The sequence below is a fragment of the Nicotiana tomentosiformis genome, chromosome 11, assembly GCF_000390325.3.
Source record: "Nicotiana tomentosiformis chromosome 11, ASM39032v3, whole genome shotgun sequence".
Lineage (NCBI taxonomy): Eukaryota > Viridiplantae > Streptophyta > Magnoliopsida > Solanales > Solanaceae > Nicotiana > Nicotiana tomentosiformis.
Window position 1 is genome coordinate 29,133,987 of NC_090822.1, and position 19,619 is coordinate 29,153,605.

Sequence of the window (19,619 nt, forward strand, 5' to 3'; positions counted from 1 at the left end):
CTCCTTGGTTGATTGACAGGTATAGATCATATTGTATTCGTCTAGTCCAATACCACGGACGAGGACCTTTTTAGCTCAAAAATTCTTCTCTATAGCTTTGTGGTCATCATCGTTGTATTCCTTGCTTGTCTTGGGAACTGTTACTGTTGGTTCGCTAGTGGTTTTCATAGGGACGAAGGGTCCATCGCAGATAACATCCCAGAGCTCTGAATCTTCAGCCATGATAAAGTCATGCATCCTTATCTTCCACCATCCATAGTATTGTCCATTGAATATTGGTGGTTTGTAGGTTGATTGACCTTCTTCAAAGTTTGGTCGAGTAGCCATTTGGATCCTTTCTAGGTGTTAACCTGATAGAAAGAACCTGTTGTGGTACCAACGATAAAAACTTAGGGTCCACTAAACTATATAGAGAACCTGGTTCTCTATTAATTCCCACATAATACACACAATAAGATATAAATAAATGACAAAGCAGAGTTTTACGTAAAAAACGCCCAGCTCACGGGATTAAAAACTATGACCTACACTCGTAGGATTTCAACTTTACTAACCGAGTAACTTTTAGATTACAACCTATTGTAACCTAGAAATTAAACTCTTAATCTCTCACTCACTTGTAATAACTCTATTACAAGCCTCTTTGTAATAACTTTATTACAAAGTTCATAACTCAGCTAACTCTAGCCAAGACGTAAACACAAGATTTTTGGTTTTACAATTAGTTTCTTACATAATGCTTCTAACTAAGCTAAGTAGGAATTACAAGTAAATCACTCTAACAAATGTGTAACATAACTAGGGACATACAATAGCACAATGCTGGAAACTGGTCCTTCGTTATGTTCTTCTTTGTTCTTAAAGCCTGGAAGTTACTTGCAAGATGGCAACACACTTGAGAGAATACTTGATTAATTCTAGGATGTGCAAGTGCGTATTTTATTCATTGCTTCATGTTAATAATATCCAAGTGATGTCACTTGGATGATGCAAGCACTATCCGGTACAAGGCATGTCCCAGAAAGTGGTTGTTGTACTGTTCACATTGTTCCGTGTGTGCAGAGGAACAGTTGCAGCGACTTTACAGCTGTGAGCAGTTGACTGGATTCAGTCAGCAAGGAAAATGATTTCCATCTGTTCCCTCTGTCATCTCTTTGACTCTGATTGTTGGAACTTGTGGCCGACTTGAGACTTGTTGATCTTGAGCACTTTGAGGATGTGTGACAGGTTCCCCATCTGGTTCTTATATCATTAATTTTGTTAGATCATCAAAACATAACCGGGCACATAACCTATCAGTCCACGTTGCCTATAATATTCACTTGTCTTTCAATAGATTTACAAATGATAATGCTGAGTGTTGTTACTCAAGTACACCATTACTTTTCTAAAGCCAATTTGTTTTCTTCAAACTTTTTATACTATAAAAAGAGAAAATTAATAATTCTACTTTATTCTCACCGTTTGACCAAAAAAAGATATTTCTTGTGTGTATGTCATAGCTCGGGTAGAAACTCACCTGAAAAGTCATTAATATTATTTATCACTTTATAAACGAGAAGACTCCAAAAATATAATATAGAATGAGGCATACCTTTATCAGATTTCGAAACTATGGATGCCGCTAGAACCACCTGCAGAACATATACAAACATTTTGTAACTATCATCACAATGCTTTCAGAATCAATTAATATTCTTTAATTTTTGGCAAAGTAATAACAAATTTAAATCTGAAATATGAAGTTATAAATTTATCGAGCACCATAAGGCAATGACATACATATTACCACCTTCGCTGCTTAGTAAATTTATTCAGACCAGATACAAACAATAGGTAGATATATCACCTTGCTTCGAACGCAAATTTGAGGCCTTTAGAAACAACATAAAACTTCTCAAACAATTACTTATGAGTATGAGATTGGAAGTTATTACGAATGCGATAAATGCAATAAAGAATCAAATTAAATGACAGTTGCTTGCCATGCGATATTTGTTTTGCGATTGGATCTGTCATCTTCGTCCATCTTCCCCTCGCATTCTACTACGCAAGAGAAAAATGAATTGTCTGTATTTTAGGACACGCAAAAGGAGTGAAAATATAGAAAGAATAGAACATGAACGGTTTCTGCAAAAAACGAAGGGTCGTGTCTTTTCATCTTTCTTTATTGAATGTCTGCCAATTTTATTAATTAACTAAACGGTTGATATTTCTTTTACATGAAGCACCTTTTAAGAATTGATTTTTAATTTTTAATATAGCACATAAATAGAAAAAAAAGGATAAATGTCAAAAATTATTGAGATAAAAGATAAATATGGTCATTGGCCAAATAGATATGCCACATCACCTTTTTTAGCCCTACTTTACATAGATATATAGATAGTGGTGTGGTGTGTTGTGTGAGAAGAATAAAAACACTACCAATTCACTAGAATTGCAGCTATTTTGATTGTACTATCTTCTTGTGATTTTAGTGCCAAGTGAATTCATCTAAGTGCTTTCAAGAAACTTTCTTTGGTTTCAAGTCATCACATTCAACTTTCCAACAGATAGTTAACACAGATAGACAAACTTGTGAAGCAAATTACTGCATCATCTGGTACCATCCAAATTCTGGAGAATGCTTTCTATAACATCCATCAAACTGAAGCCACCAAAAAAAAAGGATCATAGCAAATCACTAAAACTAAGAGTACATGTATTTTTCATCTCTTGTATTTGTCCATTTCTCCTTTTTTTCATAAGAGGGAAAGAAAGACAAAGATAATAATTCCCATGATTCTACGAATGATGGTAGCAATTTGTACACCGTACGTGCAGATTTCCAAAATCTTCCAGACCATTATAAGGGGGAAAAAGCTCAACGTGCATGTAGAGTAATCTAAACAATTCTTAACTGGCTCAAAAATGAAAATCAAGCACCGACTGCTTGACCATAGCTTTCATATTCATCGTTATCATCAAGCTCCACTACAGCATCATCAGATCCTCCAACAAGAGAGAGGAAAACTAAAACTGGAACCAGTTGAGTAACCAAAAATTATTTAGCGCTCCTATGAAACTTTTTCTCTTCCTCAGTTTTTCCCTCTTAGGTTTATGTTGGCGATGTTGGGAAAATAATAGGGAAGAAGATCACTTTTAGCCCATGGCAGAAATCTTTTACATCTGGTAGCCGCAAAAATATATAAAATTTATATATTTTTTGTATATAACATATATAAATATATAAATATACAAAAAATATTTTTTTTTTCTACTATTATTTTGAAAGCAGCTATACAATGTCATTTTTTCAAAATAATATCTCACCCAGGAATAATATCCACAATAAATAACAAGAACAAGAGAGTAACAACGACATCACATTTTTAATAAGGTAAAGTACACTACCTAAGGAAGTTATATAATACCACTGTAATATTACAAGAGAGTAACAACGACATCACATTTTTAATAGGGTAAAGTACACTACCCAAAATGCTATACTTTAGCCACATTACTCGCCCTATATTTTGTTGGTTTAGTGATTTATTATGCGACATTTGAGCTAAATTATGTTGTTTTATGTGTAGGAACATCGGAAAAAATAATAGAATGAAAGTTGCACAAAAAGAGGACAAAAATGCAAGAAAAGAGCGCAAAAGCATCAAGTACCCAAACTGTGCTACAGACGAGGCTTCGCGAGGTCTATAGCCCGCTTGACCGCGCTACAGACCAGGCTTTGCGAGGTCTATAGCCAGCTTGACCGCACTACAGACCAGGCTTCGGGAGGTCTATAGCCAGCATGACCGCGCTATAGACTAGGTTTCGATAGGTCTATAGCCCGATAATTAAAAGTCGCGTGTTAAAAGACTCAGAACCAGATTTGGACTCAAGGACTTCAACCCTAGCCTATAAATACTCTATAAACATGCCTGAAGAGGGGGAGAGCCATTTTTAGGGCAGATTTAACAAAAAGGGATGTTTTTGGAGATAGGATTTCGACCTAAGGAGGCAAGAACACGAGGAGCAAGGCAGAGATTTCTTCTATTACTTTTTCACTTCCTTCTTCCTATTTTCATTATTGGTTATGAATTCAAGTATTGTAGTTTTGCATATTATTATGAATAGCTAATTTGTTATCTAGTGTTTTGATAGAACCTTTTATAGGATAAATTCTTGTTATGTTTATATATAATTGAGCCGTTGAATTTCTCTACTTGTTCAACTACGTGTTTACTGTTGTTGATTGAATGGTCATCATTTAACTGTTCCTATTTAGTGTGTATATTTCTCGAGAGAGAGAGTACGCATTTAGGTAGTTGTTGAACAACATCACTCATAACGTATGTGAGAGATCAATACGGAGGGTATAAAGGCGGGGATTAGAGATAACGAAATATTGGTGCGATCATAGCGAGCAGTGAATTAGTGCCAACTATCGTGTTAGTTGCTCGAGAGAGAATTACGACACCCGAAGTACTCATGATCGGTAGAGACTACTTAGGCGAAATTACAGAAGACGTAGCGGGAAGGATTTTAACAATTAGGGAAATCATAACTCTAGACCTCCTTAGGCTTGTCTCCAATTTCATCCTTGTTAGTTGATAATTTTACTGCTTTATAATATTTATTAGTTAATTAGTAGAAATAAAAATCAAATCTTTATAACTAGAAAATTATTTGGACTTGTGTTTCTTAGCAATATTGAACAGCTGTAGTTAAGCTTTAGTTCTCTGTGGGATTCAACTCCGGACTTGTAAATCGGATTGTATTTGCAATGACCGCTTAGTCCTTTTTATAAGGCATAGTTGCGCGTGATCAAATTTTGGCATCGTTGCTGGGGATCTAACAGTGTAGCTGTAGTTGTACATATTTTTTAGTTTCAAGGTTGAACTTGTATTTTTTTATTTTTTTATTTTTGTATTTGATTTTTTTTTTGTATGGGAGTTTCGATGTTGGTAATTCTAGTGTTGATCTTCCTTGTGCTTATTGTGGAGGAAACCACCTGTGGCAAAATTATCAAAATATTCCCGAGAGCGAGTTATATGCACCAACTCAATCTTATGTGTGGTATGTATGTGATGTTTGTAGTTGTCAAGATGGTCACTTTTATGGTTGTGCGTGTATTTTTTATCCTCCTCCAACCCCTTATTATGATGGTTCTACATTTTCTCATGAAGTTAATAGGAACAAAGAACTCAGGTACGCTGACCTAAATGAGATCAAAGATATGTTAAAGTGTTTCATGGAACAAAGTAAGGAGAAACAACTGTAAATGCGAAGGTTATGGGATACTATACAAAGGCAAGAGGCAACTATTCATAACCTGGAGGCACAAGTAACTCAATTAGTTGAAGCATTTAATGATCAATAAACCAATATTGTGGATAGTAGCCAAGAATAGCATGAATTAGATACCGAAATTGAGGTTCTAATGGAGGAGGTCAGAGTAGAACATCAACAATCAATCAAACTAGAATTTGAGAATGCCGATGTTGTAGAAGAGATACTAGAATTAACCAAGGATATTGAGGATACATATTTAATTGGCTCTAGCGTCATTGGTGTTGAGGATGTAGAAAATCTCAATGTTCAGGTAGGTTAGAGCATTGGTCCACACTCCAAGCATTTTTCCACATTGTGTTTGGATGAGGATATAGAAATAGAGTAATTCGAACCACTTAAGGAGTCAGGAATAAGGAACAAGTTGCCTACATTCTGGAATTCTTCTTGTCAGAAAGTTGGGATTACACACCTCATCTAAAGGCCAAGAAGTACAGAATACTATATTGTTTTCTTGGGCCAGTTAGATTCGTTCCACCAGCCCACGAGCATAATCATATGTTTGAAGCAAAAGCTGGGGTTCAATTCATAAGTTCGAAGTGGAGGCAGAATGTGATTCACGTCGTGCCGCGACGTTAAATCAAGCGTTTGTTGGGAGGCAACCCAGTTTTACTGCTTTCTTTTATTTTATTTTTTTATTTTAAAATTGTATTATTTTTGTAGTGTCAATTTTTGATTTTCTAGGAGCATGGAAAACAAAGCTATTGGAAGGATGCAACAACAAACCATATGGTTGGAACTAAGTGTGAGGTACCCACACGAAGGACCAGGCCTCGAAAAAGTCTGAGTACCCCATGAGCTACTAGTGCTTCGGTCTTTGGCCTATCAAGAAGTTTCTTTTACCCTTTTATTAGTTATGGTGTGCATTGGGGACAATGCACAATTTTAAATGTGGAGTGAGAAGATTGTCTGGGTGACGTTCTATGTTATTTTAGTCGTGTTAGTTTAATTGAATAATGCTTTTTTTTTTTAAAGAAAATGGAAAAAGAATGAAATTTTACCGACGATGGATATCCTAGACAATTTTCTTGAGGGTTTAAATTCTGACAAAAAAATAACAAAACATTAAAAAAATAGAAAAATCCAAAAATCATGTCTTTTAATTTTTACTTTAGGTAGTAATAATCATCTGTGGTTTTTCTTTGTGCCTCGGTTATTTTTCACGGGATGTACTTTGAACCGGGTCATAGTTTTTTATTTTTAGAGTAGAATAGGATTTAGGAAATAAAAGAAGGAAGATAAAATTTCTATGCCCCCTTTTGACTTGTTTGATAGTAGCATATTTAGGCTCTAGCATGTGTAATACCTTCTCTATGGTTTGAAAAAGCTTATGATGCCTTCTTGAATAGATAACATATTACTGATGCCTATATCTCATTTTCTTGTCTTGTGTCACTTTGTGATTGATACTTAATATTTTGTGGCTCCGTGAATACTTGCAATTGTTTGATAATTGGAATGGAACCCTCCTTAGTGAGTCATGTGCCATGTGTGGTGAGAAAGTGTATAGTCCATGTCATTGCATTAGACTCTAAAACTTTTCTAGCATGTGAGTTGAAGCGAAATTTTAGGTTTTGCTCGGTTTGAAAAATAATTTTAGGTTTTCTTTGATTTGTTTGAGTTTAATGCTTACCAGAATAAAAATTATCACTAGTCAACCCTTTTGAGCAGATAAACTTTTATTTGGTAACCACATTACAAGCCTGTACCCATTTGTTCTTAATTATCATTGTTTTGATCCTTTTACCTCTTAAAGCACGTTAATTGTAAAATGAGTGCTAAAAGAAGTAAGGATGGAACTTGAGAGGCTTTTGAGTGGAACCAATGAAACAAAGAAAGGTGCACTTGTATTGTAAGGAATACACCACAAGCAGAAATAGTAGAAAAAAAAATAAGAGTATTGTTGAAAAGAAAAAAAATATGTAGCAAAGGAAAATAAGCATATCTTGTCCTTGCTAGTGTGTATTAATTAAAGTAGTGCTTAAAGAAAAAGGAAATACTTTGGGAAAAATATTGTTTGTGAAATTTCACTTGGGTGGAAAAAATTGCGCTTTTAATTAATTTTGTGATGTGTTAAAGTGCTTAGGAGAGTTAGTCACTATACCTTAATTTATCCTACCCGTCCTATGGTACTTTGTGCATGCATGTGACTTCTTTGTGAGAGTGAGAGATTTCTTTGATATATGTGAGTCTTTAAAATATATTTAAGCATTTGATTCGAATGTGTGGATTCAACTTATTCTCTTATTATTGTTGTGAGGGAACATGCTTTTGCAAGGGATAGGTGACGTTATTAGATTTCTCTATGATGATTAGTATTCAAGCCATGAATGCATTGTGATATTGAGTCGGTTTGTGAGGTTAGGATTGTTATAAACATGTTGTCTTTTTGTTGAATAAAATTTTGAAGTATGGCATAAAGTAAAGGGAAGTTTGAAGGCATATATGCTAAAGTTTAATTGTTGCTATCAACCATAGGCATAGGTATGGTGTGCTTCGGATGCGCTAAAAGAAAATAAAAGTGCTCTAGGAATTGGTGGTTGACTCGAGGACGAGCAACGTTTAAGTGTGGAGTGGTCATATTAGGCCAAAATACTATACTTTTACCACATTACTCGCCCTATATTTTGTTGGTTTAGTGATTTATTGTACGACAATTGAGATAAATTGTGTTGTTTTATGTGTAGGAACATCGGAAGAAATAGTCGAATGAAAGTTGCACAAAAAGAGGACAAAAATGCAAAAAAAGAGCGCAAAAGCATCAAGTACCCAAACCGTGCTACATACCAGGCTTAGCGAGGTCTATAGCCAGGTTGACCGCGCTATAGACCAGGCTTCGCGAGGTCTATAGACAGCTTGACCGCGCTACAGACCCGGTTTCGCGAGGTCTATAGCCAGCTTGACCGCGCTACAGACCAGGCTTTGCGATGTCTATAGCCAGCTTGACCGTGCTATAGACCAAGTTTCGCGAGGTCTATAGCCCAGTAATTAAAACCCGGATTTGGACTCAAGGACTTTAGCCCTTGCCTATAAATACTCCCTAAACATATCTGAAGAGGGGGAGAGTCGTTTTTAGAACAGATTCAACAAAAAGGGACGTTTTTGGAGATGTGATTTCGACCTAAGGAGGCATATAATTGAGCCGTTGGATTTCTCTACTTATTCAACTACATGTATACTGTTGTTGATTGAATGGTCATCATTTAACTGTGCCTATTGAGTGTGTATATTTCTCGAGAGAGAGTACGCATTTAGGTAGTTGTTGAACAACATCACTCATAACGTATGTGAGAGATCAATACGGAGGGTATAAAGGCGGGATTAGAGATAACGAAACCTTGGTGCGATCGTAGTGAGCATTGAATTAGTGTCAACTAGCGTAGTTCGAGAAAATACGTCTAGTAAATTGTGGTAGTTACTCGAGAGAGAATTACGACATCCGAAGTACTCACAATCGGTAGAGAATACTTAGGCGAAATTATAGAAGACGTAGCGGAAGGATTCCGACAATTGGGATAATCATAACTCTAGACCTCCTTAGACTTGTCTCCAATTTCATCCTTGTTAGTTGATAATTTTACTGATTTATAATATTTGTTAGTTAATTAGTAGAAATAAAAATCAAATCTTTATAACTAGAAAATTATTTGGACTTGTGTTTCTTAGCAATATTGAACAACTGTAGCTAAGCCTTAGTTCTCTGTGGGATTCGACTCCGAACTTGTAAACCGTATTATATTTGCAACGACCACTTAGTCCTTTTTATAAGTCATAATTGGGCGTGATCAAGCAACAACGACATCACATTTTTGATAGGGTAAAGTATACTACCCGAGCGAAGTTATATAATACCACTGTAATATTATAAATTAGTAGTGTCAATAGACTACTACACCTTCAAAAGAAATAATACTTTTTATTCTAAACCCCTCATTATAATATTACTCCCATTCATTATTTTCTTCATAAATTATTTTCTATCACCGTAAGTGATATTATCTCTCTAGCTCTATGTTGCTTCTCTCTATTTGGTGGGTCTCAAATGAGAAATCAAAGCTGTATAGCAAAGAATGACCGCCCAAACAGCCAATGAGATTTGGCTCGTTGCAAATTGCAAATTGCATGCAAATCTGCTTTACAAACAGGTTCCGCCTACGATACTTCATTTGACAAGTTGCAACTCGCATTTTTTTTTCACCTTTTCCCTTTTTAATCAATTTTCTTTACTTTTATTTATTCTTTTATTACAATAGGGATCCCACAAATCCCCTCTTAATTTTGATTTTTCTTCTTCATTCCAAGTTTCGCTCTCAAATCTTAAAAATCTTCAAACTAGAGAGGCTTTGTAAAAATATATAATATTAGCAACTTGATCATGAGATTTTACATATTTGAGTTCTACCTCCTTCTTGGCAATTTATTCTTTGATGAAGTGATACATTGTGTCTATATGTTTGTTTCGATCATGATATACCAGATTCTTGTCAAGTGCTTGTGCGAATTTATTATCAATACAAAATATATGTAGCTTCAATTTGTTGCAAATTGAACTCCTTTAATAATCTTCTCAACCAAATAGGCATAAGACATACAAGATGTTATATATTCGACTTCACAAGTGGAGAGAGTAACAAATATATAAAATATTAGAGAGTTTGAGCTTTAAACAAACTTATTTTTTTTGTGGAACTTCTAAGTCACAGACATATACATACTCACCATGTGTACCTCGTGGTGCTCCAACATTAGCTCAGGGAGATTAGGCGTCTCACCACAGTATCGTGTAGATATTGATAAGATTTCCACCATTAGTAAACCCAATCAAAGAAGACTATCTAACCGCCCAAACCAATGGGTACAATCTTATTTCTATATTAGCACGTGTAGCTTCGAGTATTTGGCCCTCTTTAGTAAATACCTTCTCAGTCTTCTAAAAATACTCCCAAAATATTCTCATTTCATTTAGCACCTTTGGTCCATAATCATAGTCTTTGAGTTTCAACTCAATAGCCATATATCTTTCTCATAACGATGGACGTCCCTTTTGTCTTTATCATTTAAAATCCATAGATGATATTCATATTCTTTGGAAAGCTTTAACATCATATTTGTTCTTAAAAAGCTTGAATCATTCATATTTTTGCCGTGTGAAGCATAGAACTCGAATTAAAATTTAAGGAAAGCATCAATAACGTCTAATTACTTGCCACCCATAAATATACACTAATACATTGGAAGTCATTTGGTTATATAACTAACATTTGGAAGACATAAAGTTTTGAGAATAATTCTATAGAAGAGTTCAACTCAACATACCTTGAGTACCTTAGTTCCTTTTATTCAAATCGATAATACAAGAATCTAACTTACACAATACAATATAGGTGCTAGAAATTAACCACCTGAATCCAGAACATCATAAATCCCAATTCATGAGACTCATTCAAGAACTAGTATTTCTTTCCATTTAAACAATATTTCTCAACTCATTATAACTCTGAAATATCCATCTTATACTTGTATTTAATATGGGGTAGAGATATTATCATTTGGGTTCAAAATCCTATCTTTGAACCTTTAGAGATTCTTGAAGCTTAGTGGAAATCATATGAATTTCAATGTATGAATGAGGTTAAGGCTAGCATTAAATTTTATATGACCTTTAATATGCCATACATGCTTACCTTGGACTGTATTTAAGAGGCCTCCTTCTCTCTAGACTTAATAATAAGCAAAAATCATTTGTAGCCACTCTATCAAAACTAATGACAACTGGTTGTAACGACTCGGTCGGTTGTTTTGAGTATTATAGTCTCGTTCGCCTATTTATTACTTATTCTATGTGAAATTATGATTATGTGACTCGTCGGGGTGGTTGGTTTGGTTCTGAGGATGCTTCGGAATGAATTGGGACACTTAGTCCCAAGATTGGAAGCCTAAGTTGAAAGAGTTGACCGTATATTGACTTATGAGTAAACAACATCGGAATAGAGTTTTGATGGTTCCGATAGTTTTGTATGGTGATTTTGGATTTAAGAGTATGTCCGAATTTTGATTTGGAGGTCCGTAGATTATTTTGGCTTGAATTGACGAAAGTTAGAAAGTTGAGAAGTTTGACAGACAGTTGACTTTGCTGTTACCGGGCTCGGATTTTGGTTTTGGAAGTTGGAATAGGTCCTTTAGGTCATTTATAACTTGTGTGCAAAATTGGAGGTCAATCGGAGTTGATTTGGTGTGTATCGCCATTGGTTTTAGAAGTTGGAAATTCAATAGTTCATTAGGCTTGAATTGGGATACGATTTGTGTTTTTGATATTGTTTTGTGTGATTTGAGGGTTCGACTAAGTTCGTATGATATTTTAGGATGTGTTGGTATATTTGGATGGGGTCCAGGGGCCTCGGGTGAGATTCAGATTGATTGGTTTGAGTTTGACCTTGTAGAGTTGTTGAATTTGCTGGTGTCTGGTTTCCTTATACGCGTTCGCAAGAGAGTTCTCGCATTCACGAAGGGTTGTTTGGGTGACTGATGAAGTTGTACTACATGTTCGTGAGAATTGGACTGCGATCGCGAAGCTTGGGGAGTTGGTGCTACACGACGCGTGAGAGGTGTCGCGTTCGCGAAGAAGGAAGTGGAGACCTGGAATGTCAGACGCGTTGTTTTACACGATCGCATGTGTTTGTCCGCGATTGCGAACCTTTAAGGGAATTAGTCACTTTTGGCGATAGACTCTTCGCGTTCGCGAAGAGTATTTTCTAGGGCATCATTTTTTATTCTTCGCGATCGCGAAGAGAAATAATTGGGTAAATATTTAATTTCAAAAACGAGGGTTAGAGTATTATTTCACATTTGGACTTGGGGAGCTCGGCTAGGGGCGATATTTGAGAGGGATTTCACTACAAATCAAGAGGTAAGCTATTTTTGATCACATTTATCTAATAATATTAAATATCCATTTATTTCTACACATAGATTATGTGTTTTTAAGGTGAAGTTTGGGGGATTTTGGACTAGGAATTAGAGAGTAAGATTTGGATGTTTGAGGTTCGATTTATAGTCGGAATTAGATGGTTTTTGTATGGTTGGACTCGTTGTTAAATGGGTGTTCGGATTTTGTAAATTTTATCGGATTCCAAGGCATGGGCTGGGGGTTGACGTTTTAATTTTTGTTAAAGATCTTAGCTTTAAAATTTGGAATAAATTCCTATAGATTTTATTGATAGTATTATGTTATTTTTGGCTAGGTTCGAAATGTGATTTGATTTGCTTGAGGTAAGTATCTTATCTAAACTTGGTTGAGGCACTAGTTGCCTGAATTATTGTGATAGCTACATGTTATTGGGTGCGCACATGTGTGGTGTTGAGCCCATATGCTGACATCGGGGGTATTTATTCATGTACGGGTTGTGCTCAGGTTATAATAAGCATAGAATTGACTGTTAAATCTTAAGCTATGATGTTTTGCAAATTTGTGACATTGTTGTGACTATTTGAGCCATGTTTGAGGCGACACAGGGGTTTAATCCCTCAATGAACCGATAAACGTTATTCTCTGACAAAATTACCGGTTTGAGATATGATAGTATACTTTGCACATGCCTACACTTTAGCATGTCGTTTATACTAGCTCAGGAGCGTGAGATTTGTTATTCACTCATTTCATACATGTATACTTGTTTATTTCCTCATGTATGATTTGATTGGACTGGGTGCCTCTGACCACGCCGAGCGGATTGTGTTGTGACCATGCCGGACGGATTGTGTTGTTATACATGTGACCACACCGGGCGGATTGTACGGTTATGCATCTGATCATGCAAGGCAGATTATGAGCCTGTGACCACGCTGGGTTGTAGCACGTATAATTGGCCGTGATTGTGTGTGGATATGGATCCATCCCCCTAGAGTCACCCTCTCATGTTTCTCTCTTGATGGTGTACACGCGGTTATTGAGGAAACTGATTGGTGGTTTGGTACGGATATGGAAAAGTTGAGGAAAGCTAGCCAGTGTTTTGTTTGGATTTTGCATTTCAACTTTACTTGAAATTTCCTTGATCATTTATTTGATTTAATTACATATCATCTCTATATGCCGAGTATTGACTGAGCAAGGTATTTGAGAAACTCTACCCATACACACACAGATGTTTTCTTACTGAACTTTATGATTAGATTCCATTATTGTTCTGTACCGGTTTAAAAGATGAAACTACACAGGTGATAGCTAGTATCATTTAATAATTTGTGCTTCTCTTACCTCGCCGTGTTTATTTACGATACTTATTAAGCGCATTGGGTTCGTTGTACTCATACTATACTCTGCACTTAATTGTGCAGATCCAGGTGTGGGGACCAGTTATCAGCAGTAGGCTTGCTTGTTGGACTATCTACTAGTGGTGAGGTAGAGCTACATCCTTGGTCGCAGTTTGACTTGTCTTTTCCTTTCATACTATTGTTACAATATTACATTGTAGAAGCTCATGACTCCGTATTTACCAGTTTCTGGGGATTTACTTTGTATTAGCAATTATATTGTATTAAGACTTTAGACTTATGATATTTCTATAAATTTCGTTATTCTGTTTGCCTTCGTTATCATGTTTCGGCTTGCCTAGCCGGTATGTTAGGTGCCATCACGATGGTTAGGAATTTCGAGTTGTGCCAAGTTGGTACCAGAACCTTAGGTTCATAGGTATTACGAGTCATGAACAGGTTAAGTAGAGTCTTGCGGATCTGTACGGGGACGTCTGTACTTATCTTCGAGAGGCTACCGAACTATTAGAAAACTGCACTTTCTTTTATTCTTTTTGTGCGGATTTGTTGATTCCCGAAACTAAACTTATATTATTGTATTCTCTCATAGATGGTGAGGACACATGCGATCGGATTGGGTGGACGGCCACCAGTTCCACAAGCTAGGGCCGCGAGAGGCCCGGGTCACAGTAGAGATCGGGACTGCGGTAGAGGCCGAGATGCAGGTCATATAGCAGCTAGAGCAGCACCTGTGGAGCCACCAGTTTCTCCAGCTTATGAGCAAATACCATATGTGGTTGAGCCAGTGGGACCAACTCAGGCACTAGTTGCGCGCATTGTGATTCTAGGACTTCAGGAGGCTTTGGCCCAGATATTGACTATATGCACTAGCCTTGCTCAAGTGGTTTCAGTTCAGGCCGCATAAGCCACTTCTCAGTCCGGGGGAGGTGGTCAGACTCCCGCCACATGTACTCCAGAGCAGGTGGTTTAGGGACTTCAAACACCGGGGGTACTACCAGCCCAACTGGTTGCAGCTGCTCAAGCCCAGGTTGGTCCACCTATGAGTGACGAGGAGCAGAAGAGGCTAGAGCGGTTTGGGAGGTTCAGGTCTCTAGCTTTCAGTGAGGCTGAGTTAGAGGATGCTCAGGATTTCTTAGGCAAATGCCACCAGATCCTTCGCACAACGGGTATTCTGGAGACTAGTTGATTCTCATTTACTATATTTTAGTTGTCGGGTGCAGCCTTCAGATGGTGGGAGGCCTATGAGTTGAACAGGAAAGTCGTCAATGCACCGCTTACGTAGCATGAGTTCTCAGTTCTCTTCTTAGAGAAGTTTGTTCCACAGATCCGCAGGAAAGAGTTGTATAGGCAGTTTGAACAGCTACACCATGAGGGTATGTTAATGACCCAATATGAGATGAGATATTTAGAGTTGGTTTGTCACGCGATATGGTTAGTTCCCACTGAGAGGGAGAGGTTTAAGAGGTTCATAGATGGCCTCAACTATGGACTATGTTTCATCATGATTTAGGAGATTATGTCAGATGCTAGGTTCGACGAGGTGGTTGATATTACTAGGCGCCTAGAGCAGGTTCGCAGCCAGGAGAGCGAGAAGAGAGAGGCCAAAAGGCCTCGTGGTTCAGGTGGTTTTAGTGGTATTTCTTCTGGAGGACAGTCCCATCACAGTAGGGGTCGTCCTTATAGGCCCGTTTAGATAGCTCGTCTGATTCATCGTGGTGCATCAGTTAGCCATGGTTCCTATAATGCTCGTTCAGGACAGTCATCATTCAATAAGTTACCACCACAGAGTTCTTACCATGCTTCATCTTCCCATGTTTCTACAGGCAGTTCCTTGGGTTATCAGGGTCAACAGCCCATGAGGAGGGGTTGCTATGAGTGCGGGGATTTGAGTCATCTCAAGAGAGATTGTCCCAGATTATTGAGTAGGGCTCCACAATAGAGATCCTAGGATATGACTTCCACACCAGTTGCTTCATCACCAGCCCAGCCAGCTCGGGTGGGGCTCAGGCAGCTAGAGGTCTCCCTAGAGGGGGAGGCCGATAGGTAGCGGTCAGGCTCAATGCTATAGTTTCCCTGCCAGGCCAGAGTTCGTTGCTCCATACGTAGTGATCACATGTATTGTTTCAGTGTGCCACAGGGATGCTTCCATATTATTTGACACTAGTTCCACTTATTCATGTGTATCATTGTTTTTGCTCGTTATTTGGATATACCCCTTGATTCATTAGTTTTTCCTATTAATGTATCTACACCGGTGGGCTATTCTATTATTGTGGACCATGTATATTGGTCGTGTGTGGTGACCATTGGGGGATTGGAGATGAGAGATAATTTCTTGCTGCTTAGTATGATTGATTTTGATGTGATTCTAGGCATGGATTGTTGTCCCCATGTCATACTATTCTGGATTGTCACACTAAGACCATAACATTGGTGATGCCGGGGTTACCTAGGATCGAGTGGAGAGGTTCTCCGGACTATGTTCCCAGTAGGGTGATTTCATATCTGAAGACCCAACGGATTGTTGGGAAGGGGTGTTTGGCATATTTGGACTTTGTGAGGGATGTTGGTGATGATGATTCTACCATTGATTCTGTTCCGGTAGTGCGATAATTTACGGATGTGTTTCCTGCAGTCCTACCGGGCATGCCGCCTGACAGGGACATTAATTTTGGTATTGACTTGGTGCCAGGAACTCAACCCATTTCTATTTCTCCATATCGTATGGCACCAACAGAGTTGAAAGAATTGAAAGAGCAGCTTCACGAGTTTCTTGATAAGGGGTTCATTAGGTCTAGTATGTCTCCTTGGGGTTCGCCGATTCTGTTTGTGAAGAAAAAATATAGTACTATGCAGATGTGCATTGATTATAGGTAGTTGAATAAAGTTACAATTAAAATTAAGTATCCTTTGCCGCGCTTGATGTCCTATTTGACCAGATTCAGAGAACTAGAGTATTCTTTAAGATTGATTTGAGGTTTGGGTATCACCAGTTGAAGATCCGAGACTCGGATATTCTGAAGACGGCATTCAGGACCCGATGTGGTCACTACGAGTTCCTTGTGATGAACAACGTGTTCCAACTATATCTTGATTCGTTTGTCATAGTATTTATTGATGATATCCGTGTGTACCCGCGTATCTAGGAGGAGCATGCACAACATCTGAGGATTGTACTAAAGACGTTAAGGGAGGAAAAGCTTTATGTTAAATTCTCCAAGTGTGAGTTTTTGCTCGGTTCTGTGGCGTTCTTAGGGCACGTGGTTTCCAGTGAGGGGATCAAGGTAGATTCGAAGAAGATTAAGGCGGTTCAGAGTTCGCCCAGACCGCTGCTTCGTGGAGGGCTTCTCGTCCATTGATGAATCTTTGACTAGATTGACCCAGAAGGGAGCTCCATTCAGGTGGTCTGATGAGTGTGAGGAGAGATTTCGGAAGCTCAAGACTGCCTTGACCGCAACTCCAGTTCTAGTTTTGCCTTCAGCATCGGGTTATATAGTGTATTGTGATGCTTCTCGGATTGGTATTGGGTGTGTCTTGATGCACGAGGGTATAGTGATTGCTTATTGTTCACGCCAGTTGCATCCCCATGAGAAGAGCTACCCCGTTCATGATTTAGAATTGGCAGCCATGCATTGGAGATTTGGAGGCATCTACGTCATATCATGTTAGGTATTTACAGATCATCGGGGCCTTCAACACTTGTTCAAGAAAAAAGATATAAATTTGAGGCACCGGAGGTGGTTGGAGCTGTTAAAAGACTATGATATTACCATTGTGTATCATCCCGGGAAGGCCAATATGGTGGCCGATGCCTTGAGTAGAAAGGCGGTGAGTATGGGTAGTCTTGCATATATTCATGTTGGTGAGAGACTGCTTGCAGCAGATGTTCAGGCCTTGGCCAATCCGTTCATGAGGTTAGATGTTTTAGAGCCTAGTTGGGTTCTAGCTTGCGTGGTTTCTCGGTCTTCTTTATATGAGCACATCAGAGAGCGTCAATATGACAACCCCCACTTGCTTGTCCTTAAGGACACGGTTCAGCACGGTAATGCCAAGGAGGTTTCTATTGGGGATGATGGGGTGTTGTGAATATAGGGTCGGAATTATGTGCCCAACGTGGATGGGTTATGTGAGTTGATTCTTGAGGAGGACCAAAGTTTGCGGTATTACATTCATCCGGGTCCCGCGATGATGTATCAGGACTTGAGGCAACACTATTGGTGGAGGAGAATGAAGAAAGATATAGTGGAGTTTGTAGCTCGGTGCTTAAATTGTCAGCAGGTGAAGTACGAGCATCAGAGGCTGAGCGGTTTACTTCAGAGGCTTGAGATTCCTGAGTGGAAATGGGAGCGTATCAATATGGAATTCATAGTTAGGCTTCCACGTACTTTGAAGAAATTTGATGCTATTTGGGTGATTGTGGACCGGTGAAATAAGTATGCGCACTTCATTCCAGTTGGGACTACCTATTCTTCGGAGTAGTTGGTTGAGATCTATATCCGCGAGATTATTCGCCTTCATGGTGTGCCGATGTCTAGTATTTCAGATCGGGGCACGCAGTTCACATCGCAATTTTGGAGAGCAGTGCAGTGAGAGTTAGGCACATGGGTTGACTTGAGTACAATATTCCACCCTCAGACGGACGAACAGTCCGAGTGCACCATTCAGATATTTAGGATATTCTATGTGCTTGTGTCATAGATTTCGGGGGTTCTTGGGATCAGTTTCTACCGCTTGTAGGGTTTTCCTACAATAACAGCTACCAATCGAATATTCAGATGGATCCGTATGAGGCCTTATATAGGAGGCGGTGTTGGTCTCCGGGTTGGTTGGTTTGAGCCGGGTGAGGCTAGGCTATTGGGTACTGACTTGATTCAGAATGCTTTGGAAAAGGTTAAGTTGATTTAGGATCGGCTTCGCATGACACAGTCTAGACGGAAGAGTTATGCCGATCGGAAGGTTCGTGATGTTGCCTACATGGTGGGAAAGAAGGTATTTCTCAGAGTTGCACCCATGAATGGTGTTATGAGGTTCGGGAAGAAGGGAAAGTTGAGTCCTCGGAATATTAGCCCTTTTGAGGTGCTTGAGAGAATTGGAGAAGTGGCCTACAAGCTTGCATTGCCACCTAGTCTTTCTAGTGTTCACCCAGTGTTTCATATTTCCATGCTCCGGAAGTATTATGGTGATCCGTCACATGTTTTGGATTTCAGCACAGTTCAGTCAGACGGAGATTTGGCTTATGATGTTGAGACGGTGGCCATTTTTGATCGGCAGATTCGAAAGTTGAGATCAAATAATATAGCTTAATTAAAAGTATAGTGGAGAGGTCAGTCAGTCGAGGAGGCTACTTGGGAGATCGAGCGGGAGATACAGAGCAGCTATCTACACCTAGTTGAGACTCCAGGTATGATTCTAGACCCGTTCGAGGACGAACGTTTGTTTAAGTGGGGAAGAATGTAATGACCCAGCCGATCATTTTGAGTATTGTAGCCCCGTTCCCCCATTTATTGCTTATTCTATGTTCAATTGTAGCTGTGACTCACCGGCGTGGTTGGTTTGGTTCCAGGGATGCTTCGGAATGAATTAGAATACTTAGTCCCAAGGTTGGAAGCTTAAGTTGAAAGAGTTGATCGAATGTTGACTTATGAGCAAACGACTCCGAAATGGAGTTTTAATAGTTCTGATAGCTTCGAATGGTGATTTTGGACTTAGGAGTATGTCTGAATTTTGATTTGGAGGTTTATAGTTCATTTTGGCTTGAATTGGCGAAAGTTGAAAAGTTTGACCGAGAGTTGACTTTATTGTTACCGGACTCGGATTTTGGCTTCAGATGTTGGAATAGGTCCGCTGTGTCATTTATCACTTGTGTGCTGAGGTCAATCAGAGTTGATTTAGTGTGTTTCACCATTGGTTTTAGAAGTTGAAAATTCAATAGTTCATTATGCTTGAATTTTGGTGCGATTTATGTTTTTGATGTTGTTTGATGTGATTTTAGGGTCCGACTAAGTTCGTATGATATT

At 38.5% G+C, this 19,619-nt stretch overlaps 1 protein-coding gene and 1 long non-coding RNA gene across 2 annotated transcripts; one reads left to right on the forward strand and one right to left on the reverse strand.

Annotated features, from left to right (window-relative positions):
* Window positions 1–511: 511 nt before the first annotated feature.
* Window positions 512–2,134, reverse strand: LOC138900773 (uncharacterized). The gene is made up of 4 exons (XR_011412042.1): window positions 1,986–2,134; window positions 1,595–1,634; window positions 1,462–1,519; window positions 512–1,236 (listed from the first exon to the last, which is right to left on the reverse strand). It is a non-coding gene; the product is annotated as an uncharacterized lncRNA (long non-coding RNA).
* Window positions 2,135–18,519: 16,385 nt separating this feature from the next.
* LOC138901192 (uncharacterized) lies at window positions 18,520–18,906 on the forward strand. The gene has a single exon (XM_070188935.1). It carries the CDS (start codon window positions 18,520–18,522, stop codon window positions 18,904–18,906), a length of 387 nt encoding a protein of 128 aa, XP_070045036.1.
* Window positions 18,907–19,619: the final 713 nt, after the last annotated feature.

What these genes read in the sequence shown, in the direction of transcription:
- LOC138901192 (XM_070188935.1), top strand. Translation starts at nt 18,520, where the DNA reads ATGACACAGTCTAGACGGAAGAGTTATGCCGATCGGAAGGTTCGTGAT.